A 15567-nucleotide genomic window follows, 5' to 3' on the forward strand; every position below is an offset into this window, starting at 1 on the left:
GGGGACCGGGGGAGCACAGAGTGGAGCTCAAGTTCCGCTGCCATTGCGGGGGAAAGGCGGGGGAGGGGATGACTGGGGTGAGGGACCAGGGCCCGGCCGTGCTCCAACAGTCCCCAACCGAGAGCTATCAACCCTGGAAACCAGCTCGGGCAATTGGGGTGCGACTATTCATGGCCTAGAATTCCCCTTACCCGCCGCCTGTGAGAGACGACGAGCCTCTACACCTTACCGAACATGCTAATGAATAAGTACCGACATCCACCGCAGTAGCGCCAGAGCTTGAGGCCTATTTAGATCCAGATTTAATATATGAGCCGCCGCCGTCTCCAAATCGAGTCCAGCGAGTTCAAGGCGAGAGCTCCAATTTAGCCAGCCGAACAATCACCTCATCTGCCGCGCTTCGTTTCGCTCAACCGGCATGCTCGCAACGAACCGCTCCCAGGCTGCCCCGATTCCCCCAGTTGCCCCTCAGTCAACCCCCGTCCTTGCCACCGTGCCAGACTACGACTCGTACAAGCGTGCGGGTCGCGCACGCCGATCCATGTCTGGGTTGCCCTTCCTGAGATTTATCCACGAATCAGGGTCCATCTTGGCGACCGGCTGGCAGTCGACGGCAACACCATTCTGATGGGATTAATCACCGCCTGGACTTGCCCACGTAGAGTACTCTCAGGCTCGTTTGTCAATTAGGTGCATTACCTGCTACGCATGGATACGTTCACTAATACTAAGGCACCAGATATCTTGCATTTCCATAAGTACATGTGGCACAGCTTTTTTTTAGCTTGTTCCCAGATTTCCGGTAACACACCCTAGGTAGCTAGACCTGTTCTTGAGACCTTCATGCTGCCAGAACCCAGCACGACGGCCCTCGGCCGGGATCCAATCCGGCGTAGATGCAGGATCAATTGCTATGCCTTCCAGCAGGATGCCATTACCTCATTCAGAGGTTGGCAGTATTCCGCCTTTTACAGTTTCCTCCAATCAGATAGACCGTCAGAACCTCTCTACATCCACCTTGCTCGAAGGCAGCTGCCCCGTGGCAAGTGGGAGGTGATGATCTTTGATGACTATACACAGACTACAGACGATGGTCACAATACAGTCCAGCTAGGCATCTGCCCTGGGGATGGTACCGTGCATCTTTCCTACGACCACCATTGCGATGTGTGAGTACCGCCTCGGCAGCCTGCCACTCCCTATCAAGACGGAGCCCCATAAAATGCTAAAACCTATCGAGCCTGAGGTATCGATACTCTATCCGCGGGCTTGCGAGTGATCCCGACAAGTTCAAATGGACGGCCACCCTCTTCACGCCGACGCTGGATTACCTCCCTGGCCTCCCATCGGCCCATCCGCATTTCGGTTACGTGACGTATCCGCGTTTTGGCCCTATGGGAGACGACATGTTCTGCTCATTCCGCGATGGCAAGGCCGGGCTTGGCAACGACCACTTGTACCTTTATAGCGGCAGCACAGGGCTATTTACCTACGTTGGCGCCCACCTGACGGGCATCCTGAGCAATCCGTACGTCCACGGAATGGACTACCGCAATGGCCGATTCCATGTCTCCTGGGTGTACCGCGGATTTGTGCACTACGAGGGTTGGGATGACCCGTTGGATACAAAGCATAAGCAGCAAGCCGGGCCAAACGGTGCAGAGAATAATCACAACATTTGCTACGCGTACAGCGATGACAAGGGCTACACATGGAAGAACGGGGCCGGGCAGGTCATTGCGCAGCTCAAGGACGGGAGTACCATCACCAATGATGCAAAGGGAATCGTTGCGTTTGAGATTTCAAGAAACTCGGGACTCACCAACCAGGAGGCGCAGGCCATTGATCAAGAGGGCGGTGTCCACGTGTTGAACCGGGACACAACAGATGGCGGGACGAAACCAATGTGGAAGCATTACTATCGGCCTCGTAGCGGTAATGAACCCTTTCTCGAGGGGCTGGGATGCGTACAGTACAATGGGGCATTTCCTGAGTGCACTGGACTAACAAGTCGCAGGGACGTGGACCCAACGGCCAATCAGACCGGTCAGCGGCAACAGTCGCGGGCGGCTGGCCGTCAGCAAGGCGGGCGATCTCTACATCGTCCTCCCGAACACGGCGGCGTCGGAGATGCGGATCCTGAAGGCCTCTAAGGCGAGCGGGTACGCCAGCTACGACGAGGTTTGGACGGGCCATGGCCTGACAGGCGAACCGCTCACCGACACACACAGGCTGGAGCATGACAATGTTCTGTCTCTCCTAGTGTTGGCCGAAGGCAAAGGCGAACCGCGGGAGCGGAATGTTGTAGTCCTCGATTTCCCGCTGTAGCTGGCATTGCATGGCCGGATCCCGCTGCGCAAGCCGGCGGTGAAGTTAGCGTGATACGATGATAGGCCCCGGAGCTTGGTAGTGTCCCAACGCCTTCGATGTCGGCCGAATTGGATGGTTAAAATTTTCTTTTTAACGCGTCGCACTCCCGTGCTGGTTTTTCAAGACCACGGGGCAACATTGAGCACGCTGCCAGTCGCATCCAGCATGTTGGAACTTGGCGGTGGCGCGTGTGAAGGGGGAAGGGCCTGGCCGCGTTGCCGAACGGCGGAACCTGCCGGTCGGTGCTGGTTTTCAGCTGGCCATGCGAAATCTCGTAACCTGATTCAGCTTGTCCAAACCGCGAATCGTCATCCGATTGGCGCCCGGCCAAGCAACCGTCCACAAGAGGTTAAGGAGACGGCACAACCATGCACGTGAACCGTGCTTCGGTGAAGCTTACTGTGGTACTGTGGGCATGCTCCACAGTTGCGAAGGTCCTTCCATGGCCCATCTCGACGAGTTTCGCGAGGATGGGTCCGACCTCTCCGACTGGGAGACTCATGTCTCACCCGCCCGAACGCCCTTGACTCAGCACCAGACAGCCACCACGTTGGTTCACCCAAAGTCTCCACCACCTGTCCTCCAGTGCCGCTTGTGGCGGCCCATGTCTCGATCCTGCCAAGAATTGCCATCTCACAAATAGCACGGCCAGGCTAACCAGTTGCGGAAAGTTCGGTGATGCCTGTTTCACCCTCGAGGCTCTGCTCCAGGGCCAGCCACTGTGCTGTGCAACCCATCAGCCAGCCTCTATATGCTACTAGACGCGAGACTAGTGCGCACATACAAAGACGACCAATTCCCAAAATGTCTCGTGCTGGCTTTACTAGGAAATATCCGGTTCAGCTGCCCTTGGGCCATCCTGGTCGCCACCACTACACTCCACTTTGCACTAGTACGGCGCCCACCGGACCGGGACCGATGCACTCAGACAACTGGGCCCAGTCATTCACTCATATAAATCATCATTTTTTATGGCCGATTCTGGGTCACCAGTGTTTGCGAACGGACAGGATCTGGTTTCACGTAACCTTCCGTCGCTCGCACGATCGATCTATTGTTTCCGAGCAACCGGCCAGCCTCGACGATCAAGAGCTCGGTTCTCTACCGAGGAAAAGGAGAAGGTTCTCCAGGTCCGGCGACAAGGCGCATGTCTGAGGTGCAGGATCCTCAAGATACAGGTACGCGCATCGTCCGTGATGAAGGCAAGCTTCTAACCCTGCTCCAAGTGTTCTGCCGAGAATCCCTGCCAGCCTTGCCTGCAGTCGGCCGTTCGAGGGTACGAGAGGAAAGTGCTCTCGTTTTGCTACTGTGTGAGGACGCGCTTCGCAGACGTCAACATCTTCGCTTCTCCCTTGCCGACAGGCGCCGCACCCATGCAGACCGAAAATCTCATGTCGAGGATGAGCAATCTGCTCGCCAGGCTAGCGACGCCGGCTAGCTTCTCGCTTGCTTCAGACCCTGATGTCTTCAACGACACAATGGTCTCTTGGCTCACCGACCCCGACTTCCATCTACCTAATGGAAGCATCGTCGGCCTGTGCTGTTCCAGCCTGCTCGGGCTACAGTTCCAAGAGGAAAGCAATGAGGCCGACGGGCTAATCACCGATTTCCAGCGCTTCATGCTCGCCACGTCTCTAGCCCACAGCGGCTGGCGTGACGGCGTCAAAACCATCAAGTCTCGAGAGCTTTGTGCCGCCAGCCAGATATCGGGTTCCCGTCTGATTAAGCGTCTCGATCGCATCCTGACTCCCCAATTCCTTGCTCGCTTCGGCCGTGAGTCTTGTCAAGTCTTGTTCCTCCTCGTTCTGGGTGTCGCCCTAGGGGTGGGCTACTCGTCGTCCCAACTAGAGGACCACTCGCCCAGTTTTCCATCCGAGATGCTCAGCCCCGAGTTTCAACGGAGTCCGACGTTGTGGCTGGCTATGAAAGAGCATCTCTGTCAGATGCTGGCACACCACCTGATTTTTGTCGGGTCATTGTTGGGAATCAAGCTAGAGACGGGGCTTGAGCAGCGCATCATTGACACGGCTGTCAGAAGGTGGAACAAAGCAGAATCGTTTATCTGGGCCGACGCTGAGGTGCTAAGCGAAGATCAACAACACGCCTGTTCAGAAAAGGCGGAATCATCAGGGAAGGCTGCCGCGAGTGATGAGGACCGGAAACCCCAGACCGAGACCGAACCACAGTCACCTCCGCGCTTGACTTCAGAACCTCCGCAACTAGTCCCCATCGCTTTCCCAGAAGTTGGCCAATTTCAGACCCAGAGATTTAACCAGTGGTCGGAAAACCCACTGTCATACTTTTCCATGTTCGACGAACCGGAGAGTTTCGGCTCCTCTGACTCGGGGAGTGCTTCACAAGAACGAAGGGAGCGTCAAATGAGAACGAATTCTGAGTCTATACCTCGGCACCACGGTAAGCGCGGTTAACTTTCCACAGATTTCCTCGTCAACATGCTAAAGGAATAACCTCCGTCACAGAGCACGTGCGACCGCCTCAAGCGAAGCGACGATCGGTATGGATCGTCCGCCCATTCGACGCCGGGCCTGAGCACGGGATACTCAGCACCCACGCGAGGCTACGAGCTGACGACGGCATGGAAACCTTGCGGAGTTTTGTCTGAGAGTTTAGACGGGCAAGCGGGCTTTTTACGGTAATGGCGGCATGACATTCTATTGATGGGAAGGGGAGTTTGGAATTTGAAAACGGCTTGTAATGGAGTAACACGATCAAGCAACGCTATGGGAACACTAATCAAGTGATGGGTCCGTATAAGTGATTCCGGCACGCCTAGCAGGGCGCAGCCGCTGGAGCGTGTCTACATGTGACATGAACTAATTACCAGGTGCTGACTTTCGAATCACTTCTAGCTCTTATCATGCTCATTGGGGCCTTCCACTGCAACGAGTACTGGTGCAGGCAAGTCTAATATTTGACTCTGTAAGATTTGTAAAATCATTCAGTACTGCGAAGATGCAGCATACCCCCCGAGCGGTTATCCACACGGGCACTTCGTCGGTTGAGTGGTAGTGACTATATTCCATTGACGCGTGGTCTGATTTACCCGGATGGCAACCACGGAAATCGGAAGACGATTAGCGGACACGGAGCATGATAATATGTAGATTTAGCCGACCTGGATCAGCTATTAGCATACACTCTGATATTACTAGATCTACAGGTGCTGATCCCTAGCAGAACACGGGGTGCTGCTGACCTGTCCTTTAATAGACCTTGCGCATTATCACTATCGAGGGCGCTTGATATTATCTGGGCCTAAAACTACCCCCCTAAAAATAATTCTGCAGGTAATTCACACGGGTCGAGACATGCCGTGATCCGGGAAGCTTGGCCGGCTTGATCCGGAACTCATTCCCAGAAGCCCGGGAGACCTGCATGCTCGGAGCATACCCCTGACGAGCCGAGATCATGACCCGAAAGGGAGGGAGAAACCCCCCCCCCCTCCCTCGTCCCCTAGAGCCAGGCAAATGATGGGTATGCAGGAACGAACGTTGCATCAACCCCAATAGCGCCCTCTTAGCTGCACCCGACGCGGAACGGTCCTGCGCGGGAGAGACCTGCCGGAAGAGAAACTCGGGTGATACCGAGCCGAGCAGCCGGTATAAGACAACGACAACACCTACCAAGACAGCGGATACTTGCTTCGTGCACTTGAAGTGGTTGAGTTCAATCTCAAGCTTTAGACCCTCGGCGGAAAGAGTAACCAAACATGAAGGGAACAATACGGGGATCGGTAATGCTAGCCTTGGCCCTGGCCACAACAGGTCTTGCAGCACCCAACTGTCCTCCACTAGGCCCAACGTTCGAAACGCCGCGAAACTTCGCCTCCAGCGCAGCGATACGTGACGCCATCGCAAACCTGACTGAAACCTTAACAGCCCGCGACCAAGACACGTCGCCCGCCGTGCGCGCGGACACGACGAGCTACAGCATCGAGGTCTTCAGCACAAGCAAAGATTACCCAGTCGTGTTTGATTGGCACTATACAGCACCATCGCTCGCAGCCAGTAACACCTCAGGTGTCAGCAAGACGGACGCCGACACAGTCTACCGCCTCGGCAGCCTAACCAAGATATTCACAGTCTACACCTGGTTGGCGCAAGACGGGGACTCGAAATGGAATGAACCCATTACGAAATATGTGCCGGAGCTCGCGGCGGCCGCAGATAGAGCGAAGAGCGACCCTGTCGCGAACGTGCCTTGGGATGAAGTGACAATCGGGTCGCTAGCGGGACAGTTGTCAGGGGCGATACGGGATTGTAAGTTTCCAGGGAACTGTGCATGCAACTGCACCGTCCGTTGTTGACATGCTTCCTAGATGCGTTGATGGGCGAAATGACACAACAGTTCAACCAGAGCGTAGCGGTAGCCTTGGGATTCCCGCCCCTGAACAGATCCGATCCGACGCTGCCGCCGTGCGGGGCCTGGCCACTCTGCAATAGAACTGGTATGGTCAAGTGGACTTTTATAACGAACAAACTCTAACTAGACTCATGGGGGGTCAGAATTCTTCAACGGGCTTCTGCAAGCTTACCCCTCCTACGCTCCTTTCACCACACCAGCATACACCAACACGGGCTTCCAAATCCTCGCCTACGCCCTCGAAAGCATCAAGGGCAAAAGCTTCCAGTCTATGATGGAGGAGAGCGTCCTGCAGCCCCTGGGCCTAAACCACACATACTACAGGAACGCGCCGGCCGAGGTGGGGATCATCCCCGGAAACCGGTCTGACGCAGGATGGGATTATCAGCTAGGTGATGAGAATCCGTCAGCACCCCCTTAAAATTCCTCCCGAGCGGACATTCAGACTTACACCCGTCGCCCCCAGCGCCGGAAACATGTTCTCCTCGGTCGCGGACATCTCCGCTCTTGGCCGGTCCATCCTTCGCTCCGATATCCTCCCCCCGAGTCTAACTCGGCGATGGCTCAAGCCGGCATCCATGTCCTCGGAACTGATAGCCGGCGTGGGATACCCCTGGGGCGTGCGTCGCATCGTCGTGCCCTACGCCAACGGCAAGAGGACGGTGGACGCGTACAACAAGGCCGGCCGGATTGGGTACTACGCCTCGTTGCTGATCCTGCTGCCCGACTACGACGCGGGCTTCTCGATCCTCATCGCAGGTCCCAACATCCCGGGCAACACCAACTTCAACCTGGCCGACCTTGTCGGCGAGCAGATCGTCCCCGCCCTGGAGGCGGCGGCGCGGGAGCAGGCCGCGGCAAAGTACGCGGGCGAGTACGCCTCGTCGGCGCAGAACTCGTCTCTGCGCTTGACCACGCAAGCGGACCGACCCGGACTGGGCATCGAGAATTGGGTCAGTAACGGGACGGACATGCAGACGATTGCCGTGGTTCTCGCGGCCGGGTACTCGCCCGTGATGCCCAGCATAAGGCTGTACCCGACCGGGCTGGAGACGGTGCGGGAGGACGGGAGCCGGAGGGTTGCGTTCAAAGCGGTGTTTGAGGATGTTAGTCTGCCAAGCAGGCCGGATTCTATGTTCTCGACGGATTGTGGGAGCTGGGTGTCGCTGACCGGAGTCAGCTACGGGACGCACCCGCTGGATCAGTTTGTGTTTGAGATTGGCAGAGGTGGGGAAGTGCTGAGTATCGAGAGTTTAGCGCTTAGGGTCGTGATGGAGAGGACGTAGGGTCAAAACCTCCTCGTTTGTATTGTAAAGGTAGTAACAATGTCAACATTGGAGTCAACTTTGTGTACAAGTCAAATCCACCTAACTCCGGTCCTAAATGGTTATGATCCCACTCCCGCTCGCATTGAAAGTTACTCACATTACGATCCAGATTTGGCTTCTTCTTCTTCTTTCTTTTTCTCTCTCTTTTTCTTTTCTCTTTCATGAAAATTTTGTTATAAATTCAACCAGCGAGTGGCAATTATCAAGGCCAACCGTGTAAGCAACGCTTTTAGCAAGTCAAAAGCTCCGCCCCCCCGGAGATGTCCTCGCCAACGCCATAATGCATATCGGTACGATGCCATAAGGGCCCGCTGCGAAACAGCCCCGTGTAGTATATGAGACTTAGGCAGTGATGCAAACGTCACCCAGGAATCCCAAGTCCACATCACCCAGCCTTCGCCGTGCCATGCTCACCATCTCGAGTGCAGCCAGCAATACTTCTCGACCCCCTCCGCCACCTCTCGTCCAGTCCCTTGACTGTAGCTCTCAGCCCCAGAACTGCAGCTGCAATCTCAGATTCGGCAACGGCATTTGCCGTCTGTCCTGTGTTTACCTCCGCAATTTGCATGGTCGCATGTTGCAGCTCGGCCATGACGGCCTTCTGGTTCTCCCGCATTTGACTCTGCTCTCGCTGCAAGTAGTCAAGAGATTCTCGAAGGCTCCGGACCTCGGCGAGTAGTGGTAGGTGATAAGTTGGTCTATACTGCGCATGTTGTGATCTGAGGATGTTGACTTGCAATTGAATAGCGCTAATCACCGTGGCGTACTGATGACGAGAATGCCGGTTATTAACCTGGATCTGATGGTCAGGGGTTCGTGTTGGGAATGGGGAAGAGGGAGTGTTGATCTTGATCGTGTCCAATTCGCGCCCGCTCCATTCACAGTTCCAGAACGTGAGCAAGGCCCAGAATTTGATGAAGCTGTGGAAGTAAGCAAACAACAAGTAAGCCGGGAAAAGCCACAAGTCTTGTGGGTGCCGCCAAAAGTAAGCAAAGACCTTGGTGATCTTGGTAAAGAGAATCCAGCTGGCGAGCCAGCCCAGCGACCAGAATGAGACGTAGGCTCGGGAGTTTGTGAAGAGGTAGATGAGCAGAGGGTCGACAACGATAGCGAAGTTGGTCAGAGATGTAAGATACACCGCATAGACACAGTACGGTTGGTACGCCCACACGCTGCGATCGGTGATTAGACTGCAAAGGTTAGATCTCCAAGTTGTCCGCGCCCATCGCCTGCATTGACCTAGGAATTTCTGGTGAACCATTCCCTCGACGCCGAGCACTGTCTCCATTTCTGCCTCATCGGTGTACTGGATCTTGATCTTCCAGCCGTGGCGAACAACAAAGCGCGTGTTGTAGTTGTCATCGTCGGGGCCAATGGGCCCGAGTAGGCCGAAGAGGAATTTCTCGTGCGCGTATCCTGGGAGAAAGTCGGGGTGTTGTAAGATCTCGGTGCGTATGGCGCAAGTCCGCCCGGACACGACAAAGACGCCGCCGTCGAGTGCGTTGGTGGCTCGTATCTCAAAGTTGTGGCGGCAGAGGTATGTTGCTCCAAGCATGTTCCAAACCCTCTCCCATGGGCTCAGGCCTTCGAGCCGTCGTACACGCTTGTTGGTGCCCACCAGACCGACATCCGGGTCCTCAAACGCACGCAAGATTGCCTTTAAAAAGTCTAGTCCCCAGAAGACATGGTCGTCCATCATCACCGTAATAGCCGTCTCGACCTTGGACAGAGCCAGTGCCACCTGCGCGCGTTTACTGGCCACCTGCGTCCTATCGACCACGAACGGTATAGACTTGTACTGTTGCTCAATCCCACGAATGACTCTACACGTCTTAAAATAGAGGTCGTCCCCAGCTGCCACAACAATGATCTTGGCAGGACCGTTTTTTGCGCATGTCTCGAGACATTCCTGAAAACTCTCCCCCAATGGGTCGACGGTTGGCAGGATAACTGTGACATCCCTAGAAGGCAGGTAAGTAGGAACGCCTTTGGGTTTCGGTGAAGGCGAATAACACCAAAACGCAACCAGATTGATGACGAAGCGTAAGTATCGCCATGTTAAGAGGCAGAGAAACCAGTAGAGGTAGGGCTCGTCAGCTGCTAGCCAAGTAATAAGCCTTTCAAACGTAAAACCTATGGCCACCATGGCTCCCACGTTAAGCGGAGTATAATGAGCCATTTTCTTGCGACCCATGCTCCTGTCTGGTCTCTCCCTGGTGATAGGTATTTCCAGGGAAGACTTGAGAGCCTCAAGCCGTTTATAACTCACTTTCCTTGTCTTCAGAGGAAGTATGTGCTCCGCTGCGCAGTTGCGTCCCGCATGGCCCTCGTTTGCAAACTGAAACTCAGCCCACGTCAAATAGATAGTTGCTGAACCGCCAATGCCAACATTCAGACTGAAACTTGGGGGAGGCTCGATACATGTGGCTGGTCTATAGTGAAACCTGAACATTACCGACTCCCAGGTATAAGTTGGATGAATGCTAAAGCAACACACCAGATACCTGACATAACCCACTTGTTCATCGATAGAACATCTAAGAATTTGTAGATATGGTTAATAGTATAGTGTAGTTGTAGATGCTGTATAATCCGGCTGTGCCTGGTGTGGAGTTGGTGTTCCCAGAACAGCATAGACACACGAACAGTAGGCAGTGCCTCGGACAAACGCAGCTTTTCCGCCCTGTCCTTGGATTGGGCAGGAGGTCCTATATTGATTCCCAGGGTTAAGCACTAGGGTAAACAAAGAGAATGCTGCCATGGGCTTAGAAGGCTGGAGGGCATGACGGGATTTTGTGGCGCAATGTTCGCGAGCAGTGGCTCGAGGTTGCAATGGGTAGGTCTTATTCATCCCAATAATTAGTTGAGCAATCAAACACAACCAGAGAATACGGTGCTCGACGCAAGTAGAGTGAGACATTGCATCCAAGAGATATAACAAAGGCTAACGATAAAGGAAGCCCAAGTCTGACGAACGGCTCTCTGAAAGGGCCTCGGAACCTGCTAACTATGGATACTGTAACGAAGTGGGTGGGGAGCTAATATCGTTGCCTCCCTGGCATTTCTTCATTCAAAACTTGTTGTCCTGCGTCTGTCGTATCGAACGGGCAGCACCTTAATATATTCTTCCTTTACTCGGTCATGACTAAGGCGGTGGTGGAGTATGAAGCGAACTGAATTGAGATCAGAGCATGGTGCCAATCACTACACACCGGGTGCTAATCAAGGCAGTCATCGTTTGTAAGGCGTAGGAGTCTTTGGTCAGTTTCGGATCAAGATTTCCTATGGGTGGGCATTGGTGATTTGGCACTATTCCCTAACCAACGGCGCGAATCACGGAACATCGGATCATCATGTCTTTACACTAAGGTGCCTTACAGCACCTTGTTTGAGTAGGGCCATTATCTCCCTGTTCCAAGTGTTGGTGTCTAAAATCAGCCGCCATTTTTCGTGCAGGCACGCAAATGCGGAACAAAATGCGCCTTAGCCCGGTCGAGTTCACTCATGGTTTTATTAGATTCCTGATGCCTGCTGCGGCTGTACGCTCGGAACGCACCCTCGAGTTACGTGAGGGTGGGGTAAAGAATGTTATTCTAATGATACTATACTACTTGACTTGCAACAATATACCATAGCTCATTGCGTCGTAGCTAGCTGAGTAGCATCCGTAAGTTAACCCTTCCAGCAATTCACGTTCAGAGAAATTGATATACCCAGACTCAATTCCATTTGTGGATATCGACCTTTAGGGACGTGGTGCCCCGGAATCTGCTGGGCGGTGCAATCGTCCCAACGGTGTTGTCTTGCGTATGGTTCTCGCATCGTTCGCCCTTCGTCTCCGTTCCGACTTTCTGTCGATGATGAATCACGCCCCTATAGATTCTATAGGTAGGTGGTTTCTTATGAACCAAAGCACGGAGATCTGAAACGCTATGCTTTGGCCCAATCGCTCCCAGTGTCCCATTGCATGTTTATACAAGCCATATTTTCCGCGCTGTGGCCAAGATCACCCACGATGACCGTGTTGCAGCCGACCCAATCCTTTCTATGGTATCTAGTTTCGTAAACGCCCCAAAGCCACATAATGTGGAATTATCCCGATTCCCAAGAACTCCCTTGAAACGCCGGCCTGATGCTGAAAAGGTGAAAGAGGTGGGATTACTGAACTAGGGTGATGGCGACAACTTCCACTGAGTTCCCACTGGATATGCTCTTATTGGGTAGTACAGCTTGGTTTTTGGGTTGTACCACGCGGTTACGTCGAAACGGACCCACGCTCTGGAAGTTTCGATCTCGATGTAGCCCAGTATCAAGAGGGAGCCGCGCGGAGGATCTCCCTCCATGGGTTTCCATACTTTCCAAAACTTATCCTTGAACGCTTGCAGGGCCGTGGGCTCCATAAAAAACCGCCGGAGGCTCTGCTCAACCGAGTCTGTCTTGTCTGGCTGTTTCGCATTGCTTGCGCTAGCGGGCGACTTGCCTGCTGTACTAACCCTCTCGTCGCGCGGATTCGAGGGAGCAGTGGGATGAGCAGCTGCTGACGAAGACATGGGGTTCGAATCATTAACCTCTTCCGGCCGCCTGGTGGCTTGCTGGCCGATCCTCTCAAGCGCTTTCTGAACGTTGGGGCCGTGGGATGTTGGCAAAGGCGCAGCAGACCCAGGGTTCGACCGTATTTGAGTATCCCGGGGCTCGGCGGAGCCAAAACCAAGGAATGTGGTGAATTCAGACGCCTTTTGCTTGGCCAGAGTCGTGATGAAGGCCCACGACGAGAGCGCGAGAGGGCGCGGCCACAGCACCCGCTCTAGACGTTTTGCGGTCGATGACTCGATAGGCATAGAGGCCCACTCCACCGTGTCGTCCGTGATCAAGAGGCTTATGATTGTGTCAGCAGGGCCGTCCTCCACACATTGATGTGCCGCAACGAACGTACCCGGACTGCTCGTACGTGGGCGGTGCCGCAGGCGGGAAGTGGATTGCCAGCCTGCATCTGCTGATCTTTATCGCTTTCCCTAGCTTCGTGGTGAAGGCCGGCTGTCTTGAGGCGTCCTTGAACACAAGTTGGGCAACGCCATCTAACCGCACTGTCAGCGACGAAAGAGAGACAGCACCGAGCGCGCACAGCTTACATTCGATATCCCTCATCAACTCGGAGTCCTGCACGATCCGAAAAAACTCGGCTACTTCCGGATCGCCTCGCGAATACGGCTGTTGTTTGAGGCGCCTCGTTGTGAACGGAAAGGGAATGAACAAGGGCTCCTCTTCCCCTTCTCTTGCTTCTAGCTCAACGTCGTCCGAAGGGAGCAAGGAGAACAGGAAGAAGTGGTAGATCAAAGCACCCTTGATCATATAACCTCTGCGTCGGACGTCTATTAGCACTGACTTAGCGAGGGCGGGGCGGAGGGGGATGTGAGATCTCGTACAAGAAGCGCGTGCGAGGCTTGGCTTTCTTGATCTTCACCCGTTCAATCCGAACAACCTGCCCACTACTTATGCGTGAGGCGAACCTCGGGCTTCTGAGGATCGACTGGAATGGTCGGAAGAGGCGCGACATGGCGGCAAAGGGCGGCGCGCCGTGCCGGGGGGGCCAGAGGCTGGGCAGGACGGAGGAGGATCGAAGTGGCCGGCGTTGGTCGAAAGAGCGCTCGGGTAGCGGTTGGGTATTATCTAAGCATCTATAGTGGCCGTAGGCAACGCACCGCGGAATGCCTCCCAGAAACAAATAGCGAAGACGGTTAGCGATGGACCACCGGCCGAAAGAAAATCGCCATTTCGTAGAGATGAGGCGCTAAAGCGAGCATCGACCCTTGTTGCCGATTTGGCCAAGGACCGGGTTTTGGCGGCGGGGGGCTGCGGGTCCGCTACGCACAGGCCAATGACCGCAGCGCCGCCTTGTGCGTTGCAAGGTCTCAGAAGCAACACCCAACAGCTGGGAACTACAACTCCATTTGGACCTGCTATCATCACTGTACCGCCGTGCCTTTTCTATTGCTGCCTCTTGCCACCTCTTGCCACTCCCAGCCGGCACCTAGGTTTCGGCTGCTTTCACAATGAGGCTCATCGCCGGCCTGACAGCAGCGGCCCTGTCTGGGCTCGTCGTCGGCGCGAGCCAGCAGAGCGCAGACGTCTACATCTTCGAAGCGTCACGGCAGAGCTCGCCCGAAATACCCAGCCTTCCCAGAGAGGTTGCTCGCCACATCCTGCTTCAGCGGGTATGTGCCGGACCTGTTCCATCACAGCGCTTTGAGTTGCTAATGGCCTGCACAGACATCTAGACAGCAGTACGGGAGCGACCTGCGCGACATACCCAATACTATTGACACCGAGACTGCCGTTGGTCACATCGCGAGATTCGGCAGGAGTCCGGCGCCGCTATTCGCGCTTACCGAGAAAATCGATGCGTCGCAGCTCGTGGTTATCATCGAGGGGACCACAGCCGAGCAGTCGAGCCGAGTAAAACAAACCTTCGGGCAACACAATGCGTTCACTATATCCGATCCCCCTTCAGCGACAGCCAACAACCATCTGATGGCGCTATTGCGGAATCTGGGTGTCGCATCTCAACAGCCGTGCGATCTTTCGATGGCCATCAATCCTTTTGAGACGCAATGCTGGACTGGCCACTCCTCTGTCGTCAAGTACGACCTGCGAACCGTACGACAAACCGCCCCCCCTCTTCATGCCCTGTGTCCCCAGCAGACTAACTTGAGGAAAATAAACATAGTCCCCCGAAACGCTAGATATCTTCTTTGACAATATCTCCCGGTTAAAGAAATTTGTTGCCGACGGCGACCTTGAAGTCCTCCTCGTCCTACTTCCCGAGTCGAGCCGCTCGTCTAAGCTCAACTACTGGAGCAAAGCAACAGCAGGGAGCGCGTCCGACCTCCGCCGCCGCCGCGACGCCGAGACGGTCATCTCCGATAAAGCCACGAGTACTATGACCCCTGCGAGTGCCGTCACCGGCTCTGCCGCAGCCGACAAGCCCAACCGCCGCGCCAAGGCGATCCCCCAATGCTTCAACTCGTTCGACAACTGCATGTCCCGGACGGCCAACTGCTCGGGCCACGGCGAGTGCGCCAACAAGTATGGCAAGGACGCGAGCACCAGCTGCTTCAGCTGCGTCTGCAAGGCGTCAGCGGTGCAGCCGGCCGACGGCAAGCCCGCCAAAGGCCGCAAGACGATCCACTGGGGAGGCAACATATGCCAGAAAGAGGACATCAGCGTACCGTTTTGGTTGATCACGGGGTTTACCGTGACGATTGTCGGGGCAATTACTTTCGCCATCGGATTGTTGTTCAGTGTGGGCGAGGAGAAGCTGCCTGGTGTCATTGGGGCCGGCGTCAGCAGGTCCAAGTAGCCGAATGCGACGTGGTTGCCGTATCGGCTTATGTACGTATGTCCGGTTCAGGAAGGATATTTGGGCTTACGGGTGTTTTTCGTTGTGTCATTGGGTTGCGGACTCTCAGGCGTAGACTCGCACAGTGTA

The 15567-nt window shown here is 55.0% G+C and overlaps 6 protein-coding genes across 6 annotated transcripts; 4 read left to right on the forward strand and 2 right to left on the reverse strand.

Moving 5' to 3' along the window:
- Positions 1-843: 843 nt before the first annotated feature.
- MFIFM68171_00046 (Dockerin type 1) lies at positions 844-2328 on the forward strand (the record flags this gene model as incomplete). The annotated part of the gene is made up of 3 exons (XM_071055468.1): positions 844-1169; positions 1241-1935; positions 2018-2328. 3 exons carry the CDS (start codon positions 844-846, stop codon positions 2326-2328), a joined length of 1332 nt encoding a protein of 443 aa, XP_070911569.1.
- A 1013-nt stretch (positions 2329-3341) lies between these two features.
- MFIFM68171_00047 (Zn(2)-C6 fungal-type domain-containing protein) lies at positions 3342-4993 on the forward strand (the record flags this gene model as incomplete). The annotated part of the gene is made up of 3 exons (XM_071055469.1): positions 3342-3548; positions 3597-4785; positions 4851-4993. 3 exons carry the CDS (start codon positions 3342-3344, stop codon positions 4991-4993), a joined length of 1539 nt encoding a protein of 512 aa, XP_070911570.1.
- A 1107-nt stretch (positions 4994-6100) lies between these two features.
- Positions 6101-8039, forward strand: MFIFM68171_00048 (D-alanyl-D-alanine-; the record flags this gene model as incomplete). Its single annotated transcript, XM_071055470.1, has 4 exons — positions 6101-6650; positions 6710-6838; positions 6897-7158; positions 7220-8039. 4 exons carry the CDS (start codon positions 6101-6103, stop codon positions 8037-8039), a joined length of 1761 nt encoding a protein of 586 aa, XP_070911571.1.
- Positions 8040-8466: 427 nt separating this feature from the next.
- Positions 8467-10260, reverse strand: MFIFM68171_00049 (Capsule polysaccharide synthase Cps1; the record flags this gene model as incomplete). Its single annotated transcript, XM_071055471.1, has 1 exon — positions 8467-10260. One exon carries the CDS (start codon positions 10258-10260, stop codon positions 8467-8469), a length of 1794 nt encoding a protein of 597 aa, XP_070911572.1.
- A 1987-nt stretch (positions 10261-12247) lies between these two features.
- On the reverse strand, positions 12248-13635 carry MFIFM68171_00050 (uncharacterized protein; the record flags this gene model as incomplete). The annotated part of the gene is made up of 4 exons (XM_071055472.1): positions 12248-12956; positions 13015-13156; positions 13211-13437; positions 13505-13635. 4 exons carry the CDS (start codon positions 13633-13635, stop codon positions 12248-12250), a joined length of 1209 nt encoding a protein of 402 aa, XP_070911573.1.
- Positions 13636-14131: 496 nt separating this feature from the next.
- Positions 14132-15438, forward strand: MFIFM68171_00051 (uncharacterized protein; the record flags this gene model as incomplete). Its single annotated transcript, XM_071055473.1, has 3 exons — positions 14132-14293; positions 14349-14735; positions 14806-15438. 3 exons carry the CDS (start codon positions 14132-14134, stop codon positions 15436-15438), a joined length of 1182 nt encoding a protein of 393 aa, XP_070911574.1.
- Between the last annotated feature and the right edge of the window lie 129 nt (positions 15439-15567).

This window comes from Madurella fahalii, assembly GCF_045866475.1.
Source record: "Madurella fahalii IFM 68171 DNA, scaffold_1, whole genome shotgun sequence".
NCBI classification, from domain to species: Eukaryota; Fungi; Ascomycota; class Sordariomycetes; order Sordariales; genus Madurella; species Madurella fahalii.